The sequence below is a fragment of the Prionailurus bengalensis genome, chromosome B3, assembly GCF_016509475.1.
Source record: "Prionailurus bengalensis isolate Pbe53 chromosome B3, Fcat_Pben_1.1_paternal_pri, whole genome shotgun sequence".
Taxonomy (NCBI): domain Eukaryota; kingdom Metazoa; phylum Chordata; class Mammalia; order Carnivora; family Felidae; genus Prionailurus; species Prionailurus bengalensis.
Window position 1 is genome coordinate 6275629 of NC_057355.1, and position 23404 is coordinate 6299032.

General features: G+C 43.6%; 1 protein-coding gene and 1 long non-coding RNA gene across 3 annotated transcripts in view; one reads left to right on the top strand and one right to left on the bottom strand.

The window, feature by feature from the left end:
- LOC122467570 overlaps positions 1-17440 on the top strand; it is a 39910-nt gene extending 22470 nt beyond the window's left edge. The window contains exons 2-3 of the long non-coding RNA XR_006293017.1: positions 2474-2586; positions 14992-17440. This is a non-coding gene — a long non-coding RNA (uncharacterized LOC122467570). The remainder of the gene's footprint in view (positions 1-2473; positions 2587-14991) is intronic.
- The window catches only part of WDR93 (WD repeat domain 93), a 49998-nt gene that overhangs the window by 15567 nt on the left and 11027 nt on the right, over positions 1-23404 (bottom strand). The window contains exons 5-9 of one of the 2 annotated variants that reach the window (XM_043553945.1): positions 16745-16823; positions 14954-15069; positions 13304-13342; positions 5543-5627; positions 960-1131 (exon numbers count right to left, since the gene is read on the bottom strand). In XM_043553945.1, the coding sequence (XP_043409880.1) occupies positions 960-1131; positions 5543-5627; positions 13304-13342; positions 14954-15069; positions 16745-16823 (491 nt within the window). The other variant, XM_043553946.1, reaches the window with a different exon arrangement.

Genomic DNA, 23404 nt, shown 5'->3' on the forward strand with positions numbered 1-23404 from the left:
GGCTCAGGTAGCTGCTAGGAGGGCGTAGCCCTAGGAGTTTGTGTCCTGACGTGAGAAAATTCAAGGTGCACTTGGCAGCAAGATGACGGGTTTCTCTTCCTCTGTGAAGCAAGAATGTTCCTGGTTCCTGAGCTCCACGGTAGCTGTGAAGAGAGCTAGTTCCTAAAACCAGCTCCACCAGATCCTTCAAAGCCTTGGGCTCGGTTTTTACAGCCACAGCAGGGGATTCCTGAGCCCATCTGCTGCCTGAGGTTACAAAGTAAGGTATTTTAGTAATTCTGCATTAATATATTACATTGAGAAAGACTGGATGGGAATGGAGGAAAATGTGAATAGTGGCGACTTTTATTTCTGTCTTCAGGATCTTCTGTGTTGTCTAGATAATCAGGAAAAAACTTTAAAAAAAATTTTTTTAATGTTTATTTTTGAGAGAGAGAGAGAGACACAGAGCGTGAGCGGGGGAAGGGCAGGGAGAGAGGGAGACACAGAATCCAAAGCAGGCTCCAGGCTCTTAGCTGCCAGTACAGGGCCCTGATGTGGGGCTCGAACTCACAAACTGTGAGATCGTGACTGGAGCCGAAGTCAGCCGCTTAACCGACTGAGCCACCCAGGTGCCCCATCAGGAAAAAAGTTTTTAAAGAGAAGATATACATAAGATTGTAAAACGAACTCGACTTCTTCTCCTCTCCATAGATGTCTATTCCCTCTTTGAAATCCACATGATCAGCCTTTGTTCTAACTCTCTCTGAACAATCTCCACATATCTTTCAAAAAATCTTTCAAAAAATCCGAAATTCTCGGGAAAATCTCCCAAACCAGAAACAGCTTTTAATTCAGGTGCTTGGGTTGATTCCTGTGTGTGCCCTGAGAGGAGACACTCTGCCCAACCCCCACCCCCCACCCCCCACCCCGGCTCGAGGGGAGGGAGGAAGAGGGAGCCGGGCCTCCTTCCTGCTCACCTGAGCCGCTCCTCCCCCCACTCTCCGTCCAGGTACTTCTTGAACAAGGCTTTGAAGATGGCCTCCTGCTGCTCCCACTGAGTGTCCTTGATGAAGTGGTTCTGCCCTGAGCCCAGCCCGTAGCAGTCCTCAATCTTTGCAAAGACTTCCAGGGGGCTTTTAAATGTGGTACCTAGGTTGAAAAGATCCCAGAATTGGTCAAACCATGGGACTTCCCCCTTCCTGATTTTCCCTTCCTTCCTCCACACTTTCCAGTTTCCTGCAGAATCTCTAGTCCTCAGAAATCCATCTGGGAAGCCAGTGTTCAGTCTTCTCCCCGCCTCTTTCCTTGCCAGGGCCAGGCGGCTCAGCGAACACAGGCTAAGGGCAACCGCCCTCCCCCCTCCTCCTCCTCCTCCTCCAGCCTCACCGTCACTTCCTGTTTCCAGATGCCCGGATCCCCAAACGAGGCCAAAGAAAAGTTCACGAGGTCACTAGAGACCTTAGAGCACCGTTGCCGTCTTCCCAGCCCAGCAAGGCCCCAAATGTGCCAGTTGCCATCACTACTGAGCCGCTGCTGCAGGGCCCACAGAAACAGAGGGTCCCGGCCTCTACCTATGTTGACGTCTATCCAACTACCTTCCTTCAACCATCTGCCAGTCACTTTTCTTACCATTCCCCTTCCCCCCCAGAACCTTTCAATTCCTTCTTTTTTCAACTGTTCCTAAATCCACAGTAAAACTGGGTCATTTATTTTCTAGGTTCCCACCCCAGCTTTCAGATGGAGGCTGCCCAGGAGGCCCCCGGTGCCCAGGTCTCCTTGGCCAGAAGCAATCATTGTTACTCATTTCTCACATAAGTTCCTATAGGGAGACCACCTTTGTATCAACAAATGGTAGCACAGGACACACTAGTACCCCCCCAAGTGTGGTTCCAGGATGAGCAGGGATCTGAGGGGCTCAACGGGAACTTGTTAGAAATGCAGATTCTCAGGCCCCAACCCCAGCCTGCAGAAACACAAACTGTGTGGCTGGGGCGCAGCATTTGGGGTTTTAACAAGTTCTCCGGCTGAGTCCGATCCAGCTGAAGTTTGAGAATTGCTCTTTTACACCAGCCCCCTTGCATTTTCCATTCACAAATAGCTTGGAGATCGCTTCCTTTCAGTGCTACAGACCTTCCTTATTGTTGCTTATTTTCATTTACTAAACCTTTTTCTTACTGTGAAATAGAACACGTTCAGAAAGAGCATTAAAAAATATATATCTTGGGGCGCCTGGGTGGCTCAGCTGGTTAAGCGTCCGACTTCGGCTCAGGTCATGATCTCGCGGCCCGTGGGTTCGAGCCCCGCGTCAGGCTCTGTGCTGACAGCTCAGAGCCTGGAGCCTGTTTCGGATTCTGTGTCTCCCTCTTTCTCTGACCCTCCCCTGTTCATGCTCTCTCTCTGCCTCAAAAATAAATAAATGTTAAAAAATTAAAAAATATATATATATATATCTTAATAAATTATTACAAAGCAAATGTCTGTCTCCACTCAGGTCCAGAGACAGAACATCACCTGCTCCCTGGAAGCTTCGCAGGGGCCCGTCTCCAGTCACAACCTCCTGGCGAGAGCAGCACCCATTCTCTTGGCTTTTCCATAAGCACTGCAGTAAGTTTGTTTTACCTTTGCTGTCTAAATGTGCATCTAAACGAAAAAGCTCTGCTTGGCCTGCTTCTGAGCGTTACACACGGATGGAATTATGAAGTTAACTCTGTCTGCCCTCTTTTGCTTAATATTGTGAGATTTGTCCATTTGGTTGTGGACGGCTGCAGTTTGTTCCTTTTTATTGATAGTATTCCATCAAGTGAATACATGTTCTCTTGTTGATGGACATTTCGGTTGTTTCATGATTGGGGCTATGGAGAATCATGTCACTGTTACCATTCTTGTACATGTCTCCTTGTACGCATTTGCTTGCACACTTGTCGGGTATATACCTAGGAGGAAGGTGACCACTTCACCCTGGTTTGCTCAGAAATTCCCTAGGTTTAGCTCTGAAAGCCCCACATCCCAGTAGACCAACCCCTCAGTCCCGGGCAAGCTGGTACGGTCGGTCACACTGCCTCCGAGTGTAAGTGCTGGGTCTCAGGGTATAAATTATCGTCCACATCGCTGGATCAAACCAAACTATTTTCCAAAGTGGTTGTGCCGATTTTCATTGCTAACTGTAGTGTACGGGAGGCCTGCTTATGATACATCCTCACCAACTTGGTATGGCCCGCCTCTTTTATTTTTTTTATTTTTTTTATTTTTTTTAACGTTTATTTATTTTGGGGACAGAGAGAGACAGAGCATGAACGGGGGAGGGGCAGAGAGAGAGGGAGACACAGAATCGGAAACAGGCTCCAGGCTCTGAGCCATCAGCCCAGAGCCTGACGCGGGGCTCGAACTCACGGACCGCGAGATCGTGACCTGGCTGAAGTCGGACGCTTAACCGACTGCGCCACCCAGGAGCGCCCCCCCCCCCCCCCCCCCCCCCCGCCTCTTTTAAATGTTGCCCTCCTGGTGGGTGTGGAGTGGTAGCTCATTATGGTTTTAATTTGCATTTCCATGATAACTAATGATGTTAAGTACACACATTCATCTGTTTATTGGCCATTTGAATAAGCTCTTGCCTGTTTTATACTGGATTATCTCTTTTTCTTAATAAGTTGTAGGAATTCTTTATATATTCTCAGTAGGGACCATTCCTAAGTTTTATGTGTTTTGCAACTATCTTCTCCCACTATGTGGCTGCTCCTTCATGCTTTTAATGATGTCTTGGGATTACTAGAAGTCCTTAATTTTAGTAGCCAAATTTGTCAAATTTTTCTTTTATTGTAAGTGCTTTTTGTGTTTTGTTTAAAAAGTCTTTCCCTATGAAATCATAAAGATACTGTCTTATATTATTTTCTAAAAGCTTTACTGTTTTCTCTTTCATATTTGCTTCTATGGGTCGTCTGGAATTTATTTTTGTGTGTGGTGGGAGGCAGGAGTCGAGTCTCACTTTTGTTTCCATATGGACAGCCAGCACCGTTTATTGAAATGACCATCCTTTCTCGCCTGCTCTGTAATGTCACCTCTGTCAGTTATCAAGTGTCCATTTATGTCTTGGTCTGTTCTGGCCTATCATGTTTCATTTATCTATTTTTCTACTACTATATTCTGTATACTATTTCTATCTATATTTCTATACTCTCTATATATTTCTATCTATCTACTATTCACTTATCTATTTTTCTATTGTGTCTTAATTACTATAGCTTTATATTAAGTCTTTTTTTTTTTTAATTTTTTTTTTTCAACGTTTATTTATTTTTGGGACAGAGAGAGACAGAGCATGAACGGGGGAGGGGCAGAGAGAGAGGGAGACACAGAATCGGAAACAGGCTCCAGGCTCTGAGCCGTCAGCCCAGAGCCTGACGCGGGGCTCGAACTCACGGACCGCGAGATCGTGACCTGGCTGAAGTCGGACGCTTAACCGACTGCGCCACCCAGGCGCCCCAAGTCTTTTTTTTTTTTTAACGTTTATTTGTTTTTGAGACAGAGACAGAGCATGAATGGGGGAGGGTCACAGAGAGAGGGAGACACAGAATCTGAAACAGGCTCCAGGCTCTGAGCTGTCAGCACAGAGCCCGACGTGGGGCTCGAACTCACAGACCGTGAGATCGTGACCTGAGCCGAAGTCGGACGCTTAACCGACTGAGCCACCCAGGCGCCCCTTATAGTAAGTCTTGATGGAGCAAATCATGTCATCGTGTTCTTTTACAAGAGCGAATTGGCTATTCTTGGCCTTTTGAATTTCCTTCTTTGTTTTTGATAGTTGTAAAGTATTCCTTTGGATGAGTGTACCAGATTTTATTTAATTAGTCTTTTGCCTCTATAAATAATGCTGCAGTGAACGTTCCTATAGATATATCTTTGAGGTTCTGGGCAGGTATTGAGAGGATATACTCTATCCTCTGCCTACAATGGACTTCTCCTCTGCTCCTCTTGACCTACTCCCACTTGTCCTTCAAGTCCTTCTCCCTCCGCCCCCACCCCCACCCCCGGCAAAAAAAAGACCTTCCCAAATGTCCCTTCCTTTGATAAACCCTCTGCCTCCTCCATAGGAAGAGTTGGTCACTCTTTCCTCTATGTTTTCATGGTCCTAAATGTTCCCCATTGCTGCACTTACCATATCCTACAATGCCACTTTCCTCTTATTCTCCCTTGGTGGAACAGCAGCTTTTGGTATGGAAAAGGTGTCTTACTCATCTGTGTGCTTGGTGCTTCATTGGCACTCAGCAAATCCTGATGAATGCATTAACACAGGAATATAGAAATGGATGAACTCCAGCTAGATGCCTGTTTTTCCTGATTTTCCAATTCTGTTAGTTAACTGTGTCCTTGTAACATTTATATTTTTGTCCTTAGATCGCAGAGCTTATGACTTTTAAAAAAATTTCCTCCTCAGAACTATACTTGTAATTTAGATACTGCTGCTAATATCTAGAAAAGATGGGAAATTTGGAGGAAAGCAAAGAAAGAAAAAAACAGAAATTAATATCAGAAATAAAAAGAGTATTAGTTGAATTATACTAACCTGTAACTGGTTTGGGTGGTTTGATCTTCATTATGTGAACTGGCAGACTCAACTTGATGTCTCCTCTAAAACAAATGTTTATATCCTACAAGAAGGGAAAGGCACAGCTAATAAGCCAACAAAGGAGATATAACAGAATCATTAAAAACACATCCCAAAAGAAGACAGAAACAGAGGGAAAGGAAGAAAAACAGATGTGACAAATAGGAAGTAAATAGCAAAGTGATTTATTTCAATCCAAATGTATCAACAATCACATTAAATATAAATTGCCCAACTACCCAATTAAAAGGTAGAGACTGTCAGATTGTCTAAAAAGGTAAGACCCAGGGTGCCTGGGTGGCTCAGTCGGTTAAGCTTCCGACTTCAGCTCAGGTCATGATCTCATGGTTTATGGATTCCAGCCCTGTATTGGGCTCTCTGCTGTCAGGACAGAGCCTGCTTCAGATCCTCTGTTTCCCCGCCCCCCTCCCCCCGCCCCTCCCCTGCTCTCTCTCTCTCAAAAATAAACTTAAAAAAAAAAGTAAGACCCTATTATATGTTGTCAAAAAGAAACTCATTTTAAATACAAAGACACCAATCTATTAAAAGCATAGTAAAAATCCGTCTTGTAAAACTAATCAAAGAAAGTTGGAGTGGCTATATTAATATCTGACATAATAGATTTCAGAGAAAAGAATATTAACAGGGATAAAAATTCACTGAATAATGATAAAATGGTCAATTCATCAAGCAGACATAACATTCCAAATGTTTATGCCCCTAATAACAGAGCTTCAAAATACACAAAGCAAAGATTCATTGAAGTGAAAGCAGAAATAGATAAATCTGTAATCTTAGATATTTGAATACTCCTCTCGCAATAACTGATAGGACAGACAGATAATCAGGAAGAATATAGTAAGGCTATAGAAGGAAAAGCAGACATAACTAACTTGACTAACAGCAGCAAAATACACATTTTTTCAAGTGCATGCAGAACACTTACCAACAACATAAACCATATTCTGGGCATAAAATCTTAGGAAATTTAAAAGGTTTCAAATTATATGAAGTATTTTGTCTAGTCACAATGGAATTAAATTAGAAACCAAAAAAAGAAAAAATATCTGGAACATCTCCAGTATTTAGACACTAATATACTTCTAAATAATTCACTGGTCAAACAAGAAATTTTAAAAAAAGCAAATAGGAAGTATTTTGAAGTATTTTTAAAAATGGGAACATCCCATCAAAATATAAAGAATGCAGCTAAAACAGTGCTTAGATGTAAGTTTATAGCACTAAATGCCTATATCAGAAAAGAAAATCTCAAATACATGACCTAGCTTTCTGCCTTAAGAAACTAGAAGGCAAGGAAAAGCTTAAACCAAAAGTAAGCAGAAGAAAGAAAATAATAAAAATCAAATTGGAAACTGGTCAGATAGAAAACAAAACAAAAATGTGGAGACAAAGAAATAAAAAACTGGCTCTTTGATAAGATTAATAAAATTGACAAAACTCTAGCCAAGCTGATTAAGAAAAAAAAAAAGAGAGAAAACACAAATTACCACCATCAGAAATGAAGAAAAGGACATCAAAACAGATTTTACAGATAATAAAAAGATAATAAGAGAATATTAACCACTTTAAGTCAATACATTTGATAACTTAGGTAAAAATAGACAAGTTCCTTCAACGACACAAAATACAAAAGTTTGCTTAAAAAGAAAGACCTAACCAGGGCGCCTATCTGGCTCAGTCAGAAGAGTGTGTGACTCTTAATCTCGAGGTTTGAGTTGCAGCCCCATGTTGGGGGTAGCAATTACTTAAATAAAAACTTAAAGAAGGTGGGGCTCCTGGGCGGCTCAGTCCATTAAACGGCCCACTTTGGCTCAGGTCATGATCTCACGGTTCATGGGTTCCAGCCCCGTGTCGGGCTCTGTGCTGACGGAGCTCAGAGCCTGGAGCCTGCTTTGGATTCTGTGTCTCCTCTCTCTGCCCCTCCCATGCTCATGCTCTGTCTCTCTTTGTCTCTTGATAATAAATAAAAATGTAAAAAAAAAAAAAAAAAAAAAAAACTTAAGGAGAAAGAGATGACCCTTTGTCACTAAAGACACTGAATTTATAGTTCCACAAGGAAAACTCCATGGCTAGATGGCTTTACTGGTAAATTCTATCAAACACTTTAGGAAGAAACAATACCAATTCTACACAAACTCTTCCAGAAAATAAAACAGGAACACTCTACTTATCATATGAGGTCAGCATCATCCTGATACCACAACCAAAAGATGTTAGAAGAAAATAAAATTGGGGCACCTGGCTGACTCAGTCAGTAGAGTGTGCAACTCTTAATCTCATGGTTTTGAGTTTGAGCCCCACACTGGGTGTAGAGATTACTTAAAATATTAAGGAAGGAAGGGAGGGAGGGAGGGAGGGAGGGAGGGAGAGAGGAAGGAAGAAAGAAAACAAAAAAATATCCTTCATGAACACAGATGTAAAATTAACAAAATATTGGCAAGTTAAAATCAGTGAGTTAGGGGGCGCCTGGGTTGTTCAGTCGGTTAAGCGTCCGACTTGAGCTCAGGTCATGATTTCACATTCCGAGTTCGAGCGCCGCGTTGGCTCTGTGCTGACAGCTCAGAGCTTGGAGCCTGCTTTGGATTCTGTGTCTCCCTCTCTCTCTGCCCCTCCCTTGCTCATGCTCTCTCTCGCTCTTAAAATAGATAACATCAAAACAAAACAAAACAAAAATCAGTGAGCTAGATCCATTATGAACAAGGAAGGGGAATAATGTAAGAGACAGATTTTAATTGTCATACTATAGGAGAAACATATTTACCTGTATCTATAGTTATATATCTACACTAATAAATGACTTCTGACTGAAATTGGCTCAAAAGTTTTTGAAATGGACTAATAACCATAGAAGAAATTGAAAACATAAGATTTTTATAGACCTAGAGGTAAAAAAACAAAAAACAAAAAACGACATCCAACTTTCTTTACAAGGCTAGCATAACACTAATACAAAACTGTGTTAAGAAATCCACAAGAGGGGCGCCTGGGTGGCGCAGTCGGTTAAGCGTCCGACTTCAGCCAGGTCACGATCTCGCGGCCCGTGAGTTCGAGCCCCGCGTCAGGCTCTGGGCTGATGGCTCAGAGCCTGGAGCCTGTTTCCGATTCTGTGTCTCCCTCTCTCTCTGCCCCTCCCCCGTTCATGCTCTCTCTCTGTCCCAAAAATAAATAAATGTTGAAAAAAAAAATTAAAAAAAAAAAAAAAAAAAAAGAAATCCACAAGAAAAAAAAACACCACTATAGGCCAATCTCATGTTTGAATTTAGATACTATCTATGAATACAGAACTATCAGTTTGCTTTGCTGGTATTTTATTTAGGACTTTAATATTAGCAAAACACACTGAAGTATAATTAAATGAATTATTATCAAGCATGGATTACCCAAGAATGGAAGTAAGAAAGTTTTAGAGTACCTGAGTAGCTCAATCGGTTAAGTGTCCAACCTTTGATGTCAGCTCAGATCATGATCTCACGGTTCTTGAGATCAAGTCCCGCTCTGGGCGTTGTGCTAACAGCATGAAGGGTGCTTGGGTTTCTCTCTGTCCCGCTCTCTCTCTCTGCCCCTCCCCCCCCCCCTCTCTCTCTCAAAATAAATAAACATTAAAACATATTTTACAAAGAATGTTTCAACATTAGAAAATCTATTAATGCAACCTACTACATTAGCAGATGAAGGAAGAAAGCTCTTCTCAAAAGATGGGGAGAAAGTATGTGCTCAATGTCCATTCCTAATTAAAAAGCAAACAAACAACAAACTCCTAGCAAACGGAGGCTAGAAGAACACATGCTTATCTTGATAAAGGATATTTATTTCAAACACCTATAGTAAGCTTTGGGCATAATAGTCAAACAGTTGGAGGACCCCTGTTATATCCTGGATAGTCTATCACACCATGACTATTCAGCATTTTACTAGAGATCCTAGAACATAGAACAAGGCAAGAACAATAAATAGGAGAAATAAATACTTGAGAGAGGAAAAGTTGTCAGTATTTGTAGTTATGGTTGTCTAGCTGGAAAATCCAGCAGTGTCAGCTGGCAAACCATTAGAACTTCAGTAGAAAGGCCAACAGTCCTGAGACTAGGGTAAATAAAGGAAGTGAGGCACTTTCAGGAGGCACTCACTCTTAGGTGCCCACCCCCACATTTGCATGACCCCAACAGTGTCTGTGTTTTGCTGACCTCACCGTAATCTTGGCCAAATATAAGATCAACATACAAAAATCGATAGCTTCCCTATGTACTAGTGTAGTGGCCATTGTCATCATTTTGGCTATCCAGCCCTCAACATCTTTTCTACCTTGAGGGGACTCACCTATGGTGTGAGTCTGGGAGAATCTGTCTCCCTCTAAGGAACTGAAGGGACCAGATTCTTCTTTCTGTCCCTTGGAGGTTAGGGTGTTGGCACATGACCAAGGCTCAACCAGCTGTGCGCTCCTGCCTGGGACTGTGACTCTTGAGGAAGTGACACAGAGATCCAGAAGCAGGAGAGAAATTATTCACAGTGGAGGTGGCCATGTCAAGAGCCCAGTGACAGAGCCGTCGTGGAAAGCCCAGCATCACCTTTGGTGGCTGTGTCTCTTGGGGGGGTGGTGATGGTCAGGAGTAGTGGTAGTGAAGTCCTGGCTACAATGTTTTTACTGCCTACCCTCCCTTGTGCCTTCCAGTTCTCTGAAACTTGATATCCTTACAACTTCTTTGCGCAAATGAGTTGATGAATACTGATACAGCCTCGGATCAGCAATAACTAGCTAGAAAATATAGATGGTAGTGTGAACAGGTAACATTTAACACCTCTCCTTCCTGAAACCCCATGAAAATGACAGGAAGGTGCTTTTTAAAAAAGGAATAGGGGTGCCTGGGTGGCTCAGTCGGTTAAGCGTCCAACTTCGGCTCAGGTCATGATCTGACGGTTCGTGGGTTCGAGCCCTGCGTTGGGCTCTGTGCAGACAGCTCAGAGCCTGGAGCCTGCTTCAGTCTCCCTCACTCTCTACCCTCCCCTCCTTGTGCTCTGTCTCTCCCTCTCAAAAATAAAAATAAACATTAAAAAAATAAACTCATAAGGAATAAGAGAATAAAAAGGAAACAAAAGCAAGAGAATTTTGGACTTGGGAAGCAGGTGGCTAAAAGATTTAGCAGACCCAAGAAAGATCTGAACCAGTAAGTGGGAAGCCTGGGAGTCACTTGATTCACATCACAAAGGCCCTAAAGACTCAAGAAAATGGCAGCTCAGGTGTCTCTGGGTTCAACAGGATTGGGTGAAAATCTCTTTAAGATGCTTTTAAACTCTTAGACTCCCTAACTGCAAGTAGCCGACAGAATGCAGTTAAAGTTTACATACTGAATGTTGAGGTCACCCCTCCCACACCCCAAGGCATGTTCCCCAACCGCCTCTGCAACTCAGGTGAGAGCTGGGTTGTTAGAGTAAAGGCAGCACCTGCGCTGAGCGGTAAGCGAGGCCTCGCCCACGTCCTTCCCGGGGAGCCGCACCCAGCCTGTGGGCGCCGCGCACCATAGCTTTCCCCGGTGTCTGTGAGCATCTGTGCTTCCTGTCGATTTATCTTGTACATACATTAGCAAGCCTAAGAGAGGTTATTTTGGGGGTCTGGGAATGCTCAAACGTTGTCCCACGTAAGTTAGTGGTAAGTGCTTCTTCACTTTACCCCATGTTGGCTTAGAAAGGTGTTTCATAGGCACGCTGTACTTAAGGACAGCAGGGGAAACCTGTAGTCTCAAGACACAGACAGGAGCGTGTCCCAACACTGCAGCCCAGCTGGGGTACCCGTTAGCAAAACCAGTTAACAAGCCCCACCCATGCCCACAGGGCTGGCTTCCTGTCAGTTCTCAGTGACGCCTACCTTTAGATAGGAGTAGAGAGCCAAGTGAAGAAAGTATCTGTTTGGAAAGACAGAGACCAAAACAAATAGTAGGGAAAAAAGCAACTTTGGGGAAATAGACCAAACATGGAGAAGAAACATCAAAAATTATCATAAATGTTTTTAGGAAAGTCATTAACATTTATGAAAGAAAGAAAAGAAAGAAAAAAGGGGGAGGCTCTTGTAAATGAAAATATGATAGCAAAAATGAAAAACTCAGAGAGTGGAGACACTGGGCAGATGAGCTCTCCCCAAAGGTAGAACAACAACAAAAATATGGAAAATAGAACAGATAATACACAATAAGGTCACCCCGCTAGCACGTGGCATTGACGAGATTAGAATCCTGGCAGTTTTGCTCCAAAGTTCATTAAGGTCTTGGGGCAGGCAGATGAGTATTTTAATGGAATAGGATAAAGAACATAGAAATAAAATAGGAATGATAAAAGGTCACATTTCAAAACAAATGGGAAAAGATGACTCAAAAATATTTGTGTGCCGGTTGGCTACTTAAAAAAAAAACAGATGAAAGTTGGCTCCTTCCTCACTCTGTTCACAAAAGACACTCCCCTATGAATTAAAGAGGGAAATGTCAAAAATGAAACTCTGAGATTATTAGAAGAAACCACAGGAGAATTTATTTATAACCTTGAGGTAGGGAAAGCCTACTTATATGCGATGGGTATAAAAAAAAAAAAAGAAAACTCCAACTGCATCAAAAATTATAACTTCTTTACAACAGAAAAGCACATAAACCAAGGAAGAAGGGAAACAACAAACTGGAAGAAAATATATAACAAGCAAGTGATACAGTCAGGCAATTCAAAGAAAACCTCAGTGGCCAATAAAAAATATGAAGAGATCAGTGAAAATTACATGAGATGCCATTGTATTCCATTAGTTTGCCCCCCCACACACACACACACTGGAAAGCATGGTGTGCTCTCGGCCTCAAAGGGAGAGCTGGGAAGCCCCCCGCCCCGGGGAAGCCCCTCTATTCTCTAAGGTATCCCAATACAGAGATGAAGCCCCCCAAGAAACTTGGCTTGGTGGAATGGGCTGTTATTTTGGCAGGGGCAAATTGGGTTTCATGGGACCTGAGTATATACATTTTAGGGGCCTCTGTAAAAGAAAGAACACAAAATTTTCAACACAAAATGCCCGTAGCCACCCTAATACCACCCAATATGGGGGGAAATGTGACAGGGGAAGTTTGAGTGAAAACAGACAGTGGTCCTAAGTGACTGGTTAAAATATTACTTTTGCTAATTTTACAAAAAAATGTGAACACAGTGGTCAGACCCCTCACAGGGCCTTGGAAGGGGCCATACAAGTGAGGGGCCCTGAAATTTAACCCCCTGTGTCTTCTTGGAAATCTGTCTCTGGACAACTGACTTGGGTCAATTATCCTCAAGGATAGGGGACAACTCTCCATGGATGAGGCATGAGATTAAGTCACAGAGTATCTGAAAAGAGTGCCCTGTTGGAACATTTCACTAGTATACTTGATATTTAAAGTAAATTTCAAGTCAAAATAAAAATCTATAGCATGCGACTTGAATCTGTCTCCCTGGAGATTTTCTTTGAAGTTCCTTACCATTGGGGCGCCTGGGTGGTTCAGTCGGTTGGGCGTCCGACTTCGGCTCAGGTCATGTTCTCACGGTTCACGGTTCAAGCCCTGCGTTGGGCTCTGTGCTGACAGCTTGGAGCCTGGACCCTGCTTCAGATGCTGTGTCTCCCTCTCTCTGGCCCTCCCCTGCTCACGCTCTGCCTCATTCCCTCTCTCAAAAATAAACATTAAAAAAATACATAAAGTTCCTTACCATTTCCAAATTATCTGAAGTCACAGAGTCAGGAGTATTCTGAGGAAAAAAGTGAGAAATTAATTCATAATAGGCTTGATGTACGTCCCCCCACCTCCTCTGAGTCTCTTTCTTCCCCTGTTACTGTTGGCGGCAGTGACCTGTAGAAAGAAACAGAGGACCGATATTTGTGTGGTCCTCTGGCCTGCAGGATTTTTAACACACGATCCGTACTGTCTAAGATCTTAAAATGTAGTAGGGGAAACTGGAAATAATGATACGAGCAAAAATGAATGAACAGAGGTAAGGAGATCAGTCAGGAAGCCATTATAAAAATCTAAGTCGAAGTGAATATTCCTGATTGGCAAAATATATTGACGATGTTGGCAATTTTATTTAACCAACTCTACATGTAAGTCACAGTACCAGGACTATCCCTGGGACTGGTGTTATTTGGTTGGTTCTCAGTTATGGAAACTGAGTGAATTATGGTGAGAAACATCCCCTTTCCAAGGTAGTTTTCCCAGTTGGATAATAAATTAAGCCCTCAAAATGTATCTTTTGGATATGGAGTATGATACTGTGTAGTTGGTTAATAAGGAGTAGGTGTGTTCTTAACAGTCCAGAAAATTATCATCTAGTTAATTAAAAAAAAAAAAAAACTTTCATGCACAAAAGGGTAACTAAAATTCAAGGTAGTATATGGGGAAATGCCAAAAAAGAGGTATAAGGAATAAATTCTGTAAGAGTTTAGAGGAGGAAGATCTCTGGGCTGGTAACTCTTCCAGTGATCAGGACTACACCCCTCTTTGAAGACATTCACTGGGGAGAAAAGGCATTTGTTTGAAGCCACTCAGTGAACTCAGTGGTGAATGTGAGTCTCAAATTCACTCTCCTATATTAATAAGTTCATAAGTCTTTTGCACCTGATACAGTGTGTTTTAAAAGCTCACCCAATTAATAATTGTTGCTGGTTAAAAACTAGTAAGTGCATATTGGATGGATGAGCAGATCAGGTCTCAGAATAATATTTACTGAGGAACTATATTTTAAAGACACAGCACAAGGTCCACATATAATTAAACTGAAGTGGGGGCCTGTGCTGGCTCAGTTGGTAGAGCATGCAACTCGAGGTCTCGGGGTTGTGACTTCGAGCCCTATGCTGGACGTAGAGATTACTTAAAAAAAACTAAAAAATAAATAAACTGAAATGGTAGAGCTCCTGATTTCTAAGAATGTGAAAAATATATGTACTGTATTCCCATATATCAAGAACAACCTGTTTATACCATAATCTGGGAAATTCAGTGGAATGCAAGGCATGAAAGGATTATTTCAGCCCAGATGGGGAAAAAAATTACCAGTGAGGCAGGAGTCAGGATAAAAGATGACCCCCCCACCCCCCGAAATGCCTGGGAGCGGCTTTGGTGCAGAGGCGACTCTCAGACCAAAGACAGAGTGGGGCTCCCACTGCTGAAGACACCTCTATTTTTTAATATCTCATTTTAACCAAAGCAAATCGACTTTGGAGTCGTGGGCCGGAGCACCTGCTGTCCTCTCCTACAGCCTCTGTAGGGCCCCCTTCATCTTGAAATTCCAAGGAGGATTTAGTTTGGATGTGGGTCAAGGGTAGGGAGAAACCTATCCATGGGAAAGGGAGATGTCTCCTACCAGTTGCAACTGTCTGACTTTCTTCTTTGGATTTATAGCAAGTTGGGGTTGCTCCACTTCCTTGAGCCAAGACTCCTTGGGCAATCTGTACACATCCAGCCAAATCTCTCCGGCTCCTGCATTGGGAAACCACGGACCCGTTGAGCAATCGCGAGCAGGGGAGAAGTCTCCTGTGAGGGATGGCCTGTCTTCTCAGAACCCCTGGCCCAGAGACCTGCTGGCGCCCTCGGAACGGCAACTTGGACAAACGGAAGGAGATGTCATTGCAAGTCCTTGCTCCTGGAGAGCTGGTGAGCCCCGACCGACGGGCCTCTGCCACCTGAAGGAAACAGGGCCCCTCCCACTCACAGCACTGATATGACTGTTTTTTAACCAAGCTGCCTGCTCTGGCCGGTCCCCATGTTTTCTAGGCTCCAAATGGTAAATTCCAGTGACATTCTGTCTTACAGCTTTTCCCGTCTGGGGAGGACGGTGGTATAAACAGCCTCAGTAACTGAGAGGGGCATGGCTAAGGGCTAGAATTGGGAGAGATCGCTCAAGAGCATTCTCCTGGCTGATATTAGAGGAAGTCACAACCCACGGAAGTGACTGTGGGGCTTTAACTCATCATAGAAACGCACTCAGCTCCTATCCGGAATTCCTGTCAACCTGGGAAGGCTTGCTTTCCCATGGTGTGGGCATCTGGCTCAGTGTTTCCTCTAGAAAGTAATCATCTGGACACCTGGATTTCAGACTTCCACCCCCCAGTCCTGTGAGAGAATAAATATCTTTGGTTTTGAGCTACCCGGTTTGTGGTGCTTGGTTGGGGCAGCCCCAGGAACTACTAAAGAGTATAAAAGCTTCCTTTGATGCATAAAACATTATGAAGTATACGCTTTCTCTCAAGCACTTCACGTTTGAGGGGCCCGGGGCAAGAATATAAATAGAGGCCCAAAGTTAAAAATCAAGCTAACAGTCACTTGAATAAAATATGTCCTATCACCATAGTAATGATTACAGCAGGTAGGATCCAAGGATGAATGCTGGAACTGGTGGCCATCCTTTAAGGGGACCCAGGATACGTGCGTTCAATATATGCCTCCAAATTCTTTGATCCTCCTACCTCAAAGAGGTAGAGAGGCTTAAATCCTCTGCCCCAGAGTGTGGTCCAGGTATAGTGACTTGCTTCTAACAGAGTATGGGAAGGGAAGTGTTTTATCAATGGAGGAATCTGGCAGACACCTGTTAGGTGATGTCGCTAGCACATACACCCTGATATACAGTGACGAGAGCACTTCACCCCTGTGGCATCTCTCCCAAATCCTTAACCCCAGTTGAATCCTGAGAAAAATATCAGGCAAATTGAAATTGAGAGACATAGTGCAAAATATCTAATCGGTATTCTTCAAAAAAGCGTCAAGGTCAAGAAAAACAAAAGACCAAGAAATTGTCATAGATGGGAGTAGACTAAGAAGACACGATGAGTAAATATAGTATGATATCCTGAACTGAGCCTTGGAACAGAACTATTAGTGGAAAAACTGGCGAAATCTGGGGGGGAAAAAAAACTTTTAGTTAATAGTATTGTACCAATGTCATTGCTTAATTTTGACAAACGGTCACATTAAATGTCGGTATTGGGGAAGCTGGGCGAAGGGTGCAGGGGAACTCTGTACCTATCTTTGTAGCTCTTCTGTAAATCTTTGCAACGTTTCTGTAAATTATTTCTAAGTAAAACATTTGGAAAAAAAGGTGGTCATCTGGAAGAGACTACACATCTGAACCTTCTCAACCACCTTTGGTTAATCTTGCCTTGTAGGAGGAAGGCTGCGAAGTCGCCTCCGTGGGAGATCTCCGTCTTCAGACAGGTGGTTTGCTTGCTGGTATCGTCCTGGGAAGAAGAGAGGGGCGGAAAGAGGGAGCTCAGCCTGAGGGCGGACGGGAGTGTGTTTCGGGGTCTCTTGGGGTTCACACCAGGAAACATGAGTCCTTTTAAAGCTCGTGACGCAAAAAAGATGCCTCGAAATGCTTCATACTTCCCATTTTTGTACAGGAGTTGGTCAAGATCGTATGTAAAGAAGCAGAACTCGATTTTCTGCCTAAACGTTTTTGGACTTATTTCCTGGTTTTTTAAATACTCCAGATGGTCGTGGTGATTGCATACTATCTGTTCTCCTGGTCATATCTGCAAACTCTAAAGACCTGCGCCAGCACTCTGTTATTCAAAATGAGATGAAGAAAGTTCTACTGAAGACTCTGGTCAGCCACTTGAAGAAAGGCTCCATCTGGACCTTAGCAGTGCCTCTGTCTGTTCCGGCTGCTATAACAAAATACCATAGACTGGATGGCTCACAAACGATGAACCTTTATCTCTCACAGTCCTGGAGGCTGGAAATCTAAGATTTCCAAGGACTGCAAGAACCTGGCCGATGAAGTGCCTGCTAAGGGCCCGTTTCCTGGTTCACAGATTTCCTGCCTGCCACCTTCCCGGTGTGTCTTTACATGGCAGAAGGGTTGAGGGAGCTCTCCTAGGCCTCATATAAGGGCACTAATCCCTTGCCCTTGTCCTTGATGAAAGCTCTGTCTTCATGACCTAAACACCTCCCAAAGGTCCCACCTCCCACTATCATCACAATGGGGATTAGGATTTCAACCCGGATTTTGTGGGGACACAAACATTCAGTCCATAGGAAGTAGAGACTGACTGTAACCCTAGTATGAAATCTACTCGAATTTCAGGCCAGGTGAGAGACTCAATGTTTATGGTTGTCTATGATTTGCTTTTTAATTTTCTTAATTGTATCTTTATAATAACAAAGATAATTAGTAGTAGTAGTAATATTTTAAGTTTATTTATTTTGAGAGAGAGGGGATGAGCAGGGGAGGGGCAGAGAGGGGACAGAGGATCCAAAGTGGGCTCTGTGCTGACAGCAGAGAGCCCGATGTGGGGCTCGAACTCACGAACCGTGAGATCATGATCTGAGCTGAAGTTGGATGCTTAACTGACTGAGCCACTCGGGCGACCCAAAGATAAGTATTATTATTTTTAAGGCCTTTATTCAGGCTCTGTGCTGACAGCTTGGAGCCTGGAGCCTGCTTCAGTTTCTGTGCCTCCCTCTCTCTCTCTGCCCCTGCCTTCTCTCTCTCTCTCTCTCAAACATTAAAAAAAAAAAAGAAGAACTTTATTAACAGGTGCTTGCATTTTGTTGACTTTTTGAAAAAAAATCAAGTTGTAATGTTTTATTGCAAATTAAAAATGAGGTGCTTAAAAATCTCAACTTGGCTAGATACGAAACAGTTTTAAAACCATTAAAAAAGTATATTGAAAAAAAAAGGCTTTTTGAAAAACCCATTTGGTATTACCAAAAAGAGACATCTTCAGGTAAAAATAAAAATCAGGGGTACCTGGGTGGCTCAGTCGGTTGAGCATCTAACTCTTGATTTCTGCTTAGGTCATGATCTTGCATTTGGTGAGATTGAGCCCCACATGGGGCTCTGCCCTGACAGTGCAGAACCTGCTTGGAATTCTCCCTTCCCCCCTCTCTCTGCCCCCCTCCTGCTTCCGCACTCTCTCTGTCTCAAAATAAATAAACAAACAGGGGTGTCTGGGTGGCTCAGCTGGTTAAGCGTCCGACTTCGGCTCAGGTCATGATCTCTGGATTTGTGAGTTCGAGCCCTGCGTCGGGCTCTGTGCTGACAGCTCGGAGCCTGGAGCCTGCTTCTGATTCTGTGTCTCCCTCTCTCTCTGTTCCTCCCCTATTCATGCTGTCTCTCTCTCTCTCTCTCTTAATAAACATTAAAAAATTTTTTTAAATAAATAAACATTAAAAAAAAAAACAGATGCTGGCATAAATAGTGACACTAGTTCCAGTTGTCTGGTCAACAGTAGAAAAACAAGGTCTTCGGCTCCGATCTTTCGTTTGCCCTTTACTGCTGGGATTTCATAATCATTTCTATTTCCCCCGTCCTCCAATTCCCTCCCCTCCAGCAACCACCAATCAGTTTTCTGTATTTAAGAGTCTGTTTGTTTCTCTTTTTTCTTTGTTTGTTTTTGTTTCTTAAAATCCACATATGAGCAAAATCATATGGTATTTGTCCTTCTCTAACTTATTTCACTTTGCATAATACTCTCTAGTTCCATCCATGTTGTTGCAAATGACAGGATTTCATTCTGTTTTTATGGCTGAGTAATATTCCATTGTGTGTATATATATACCTCATCTTCTGTATCCATTCATCAGTCAATGGACACGGGTTGCTTCCATAATTTGTCTACTGTAAATAATGCTGCAGTAGACACAGAGAGGTACGTATATCTTTTTGAATTAGTGTTTTCATTTTCTTTGGTTCAATCCCCACTAGTGCAATTGCTGGGTCATAGGGTGGTTCTATTTTTAATTTTCTGAGGAACCTCCATGCTGTTTTCCAGAGTGGCTGCACCAGTTTGCATTCCCACCGACAGTGCACGAGGGTTCCTTTTTTTCCACGTCCTTGCCAATACTTGTTATTACTGTCTTTTTGAGCCTAGCCATTCTGAGAGGTACGAGGCAATATCTCATTGTGGTTTCGATTTGCATTTCCCTGATGATGAATCATGTTGAGCATCTCTGCATGTGTCAATTGACCGTCTAGATGTCTTCTTTAGGGAAATGTCTGTCCGTGTCTTCTGCCCAGTTTGTCATTGGATTATTTGGTCTTGGGTGTTGAGTTGTATCAGTCCGTTGTTTATTTTGGATCCAAACTCTTTGTCAGGTGTATCGTTTGCAGATACCTTCTCCCGTTCCCTAGGCTGCCTTGTCGTTGTGTTGAAGCATTCCTTCACCGTGCACCTCTTATCTTGGTGTAGTCCAGGTGGTTTATTTTTCCTGATCACGTCTTGTCAGAGGACTGAAGCAGGCAGTGGAAGAGTTGGTAAGCCTGCATTTACTCAGCCCCGCCCTGCTCCGCCTTGGGAACCAGGAAGGAAGTCTCACCTGAATTCGTGGCTGCTTTTGTCCCTCTGCCATCTTATGGCTTAGGTTTTCCGGGCGTTTGCATTAGTAACAGAAGTTGCGGGGTTGAGGTGGCTGCTGACCTTGGCTCTCATCTTGATTTTCCCCCAATACAGATTCTCTCACTGGCGTACCTGGTTCTGCGCCCTGCTTGTCAACCCCCTCCATCCATTCTCCCTGCACAGGAGGGTTGGTGTGGTATGGCGGGTCTCTGCCTGTACACAGGTAGGGACTGTTGCCTGCACTGGGCCCAATGCTGGGGGCCTGACCTTCAGGGGCACCTTCTGACCCCTCATTCCTTCCCCCACTCTCACTAGGTGGGATCCTGCTGGTGATTGCATGGAGGTCTAGCCGTAGACGCGGACAGCATTCACAGTGGCTGTGTTCCCCTACAGATGTACTGTCTTGTGCTGAACTCCACCAGGGCCTTAACACCTGCTGCCTCACACACTTTCTCCTCCAACAGTACCAAACTTCACCGTCTCGCCATCTCCTACACCGAAAGGACCCTTCCTGGGGTTACTCTCTATGGCAATCTGCCGTCCAAATACATCCTCCTTGGTGTCTTTCCTGCTGATGAAACCCTGTCTGTTCTCCATATGGAGCCATCTGACTGTTCCCTAACCATCGTTGCCATGACCTCCTTGTCCCCGCCAGCAGGTGCCAGTGCTCCTTGCAACACGGCAGGTGGTGTGGGCAGGGGCCTCCGCCTCACTGCTCGGGATTGTGCTCATGCTGTCCGGGGCCAGCTGTGACAGCGGTGGCTCCTCCTGGGGTGTGAGGGTCACTGGGCTGGTGCCGGCAGTGGTGGGGGAGGGGGGCTGCTCAAGGCTCTCAGGGCTCCAGTTAGTTCCTGCTACAGAGTGAACTCTAATAACATCTTTTGATGAGGAGTTTTAATTCTTTTTAAACAGCTTTATTAGAAATATAATAACATATACTAACTACACGTTTCATGTTTATTTATTTTTGAGTGAGAGAGAAGGAGCTAGAGGTGGAGGGGCAGAGAGAGAGGGAGACACAGAATCCGCAGCGGGCTCCAGGCTCTGAGCCGTCAACACAGAGACCGACGCGTGGCTGTGAGATCATGAGGCTTAACCGACTGAGCCACCCAGACACCCCCCGAACTACACATTGAAAGTGTACAATTTGACGTTTCGACATATGTATATCCCTTAAAACCATCACAAGACCGTGAACATATCCATCACCCCCAAAAGTTTCATCCTGCCCTTGGTAATCATTCCTTCCACCTTCCTCCCACCGCACCCCAGGCAAAAACTGATGCTCTCCGTCGCTACCTTAGTTTGCATTTTCTAGAATTTTATATAAATGGAATCATTCAGTATGTACTCTTTTTGTTTCTGATTTCTTTCACTCGGCGTAATTATTTTAAGATGCATCCACATCGTCATGTGCCTGAATATTAATAGTTCGTTCCATCGTGTGGGCATACCGCAATTATCCACTCACGTGCTGATGGACTTTTGGGTGTTTCTGGGTTTTGGCTCTTACGCGTAGAGCTGCTTACAGTCATGTGCACGTATCTGTATGGAGGTATGCTCTTATTTCTCCTGTGTAAATATCAAGGCGTGGAATGCCTGGATTGTATGGTAGGCATACGTTTAACTTTTCAAAAAAAAACTGCCAAAGGGACACCTGAATGGCTCCGGCAGTACAGTGAGCATCCCTTGATCTCGGGGTTGTGAGTTTCAGCCCAGTGCTGGGCATAGAGATTAAATTAATTAATTAATTAGTTAAAAAAATAAAACCTACCACAACGATTGTACCGTTATACTTGACCACCAGCAGTGCACGAGAGTTCCAGCTGTTCTGTGTCTGTGTCCCTGTCAGCACTTGGTATGGTCGGTCTTTTTAATTTAAGCCAGGCTAATACATGCACAGTGGTAGGTCATCATGATCTTGACTTGCATTTCACCAATGACTAAGGATGTGGAGCATCTTACTCTCTTTCCAAATAGCTTCTTTGGTCAGCTGTCTTTTCTTTTCAAATCCTTTGCCCATTTTAAAAGCTGGGTCTTTTTAATCCTTCATTTTCGAGTTTGTGTTTTGAGAGTTCATCACGTGTTCGGGATTCAAGTCGTTTCTCAGGTCTGTGATTTACAATTATTTTCTCCCAGTCTATTGCTTGTCTTTTTATTCTTTTACCAGTGTCATCTACCGAAGAAGTTTTAAATTTAGATGAAGTACAACTTGTCAGTTTTTTCCTGTATGTTGTGCTTTTGATGTTGTAGCTAAAACCTTCTGGCCTAACCCCAGGTCACAAGACTTTCTCTTATGTTTTCTTCTAGAGGTTTTATGATTTTAGATTTTACATATAGACATATGACCCGCTTCAAGTTAATTTTTGTGTTTGTTGTGAGAATAAGAAGTTTTTAACTTTGATGAAGTCCAATACCACTTTTTTCTTTTATATTCAGTGCTCTTCATGTCCTAAGAAATATTGTAGCAAATATATTTTCTTGTGTTTTCTTCAAGAAACCTTTACATTTAGACCTATAATCCATCTCAAATTAATTCTTTTTAAAATGTTTATTTATTTATTTTGTGAGAGAGAGAGAGAGCGAGCGAGCACGGGCGCACAAGTGGGGAAGGGGCAGAGAGAGGGAGAAGGAGACAGAGAATCAGAAGCAGGCTCTAGGCTCTGAGCTGTCAGTGCCAAGCCCGATGCGGGGCTTGAACCCATGAACCACAAGATCATGACCAGAGTTGAAGTCAGACGCTCAACCAACTGAACCACCCAGGCACACCTCAAATTAATTCTTATATATGGTATAAAGTAGGGCTGAGGTTCATTTTCCCTCCCACTTTTTTTTTTTTGGATGTTTATTTTTATTTTTGAGAGAGAGCGTGAGTGGGGAAGGGGCAGAGAGAAAGAGGCAGGGACAGAGGATCAAAAGCAAGCTCTGTGCTGACAGCAGCAAGCCTGATGCGGGGCTTGAACTCACAAACCATGAGATCATGACCTGAACCAAAGTCGGACGCTCAACCGATTGAGCCACCCAGGTGCCCCATCCCTCCCACGTATTATTCTAGCATTCCAGCATCATTTGTTGAAAATACTTTCTCTTCCCCACTGACTTCCTTTGATGCCCATCAATGGTATTCTTTATAAGACAATGGTATTTTTTATAAGGCAATTAAAAATTTTACGGTGGGTTCATTGAGTCACAAAACACTTTCTGAGCACCCACTGAATACAGGTAGTGTGCTAGGAGCAAGGGAGGCATGGGTGAATAGTGTCCCCTGCCCTCAAGAAGGTTACGTCCAAGAGAAGAAGCAGTCATACAAACAAATAGGATGGAGGGTGGAGAAAACACTGTGACAGAAAGTCGTGCCGTATGGGGGTAGACAGAGGAGGGAGAGACCGGGTCCTTGGGGCATAAGAGGGAAAGTGTCTCAGAGGATATATTTGAGCTGGTCTTGAGGGAAATGTAAGGAAGGAGGGAGATTTAAGAGG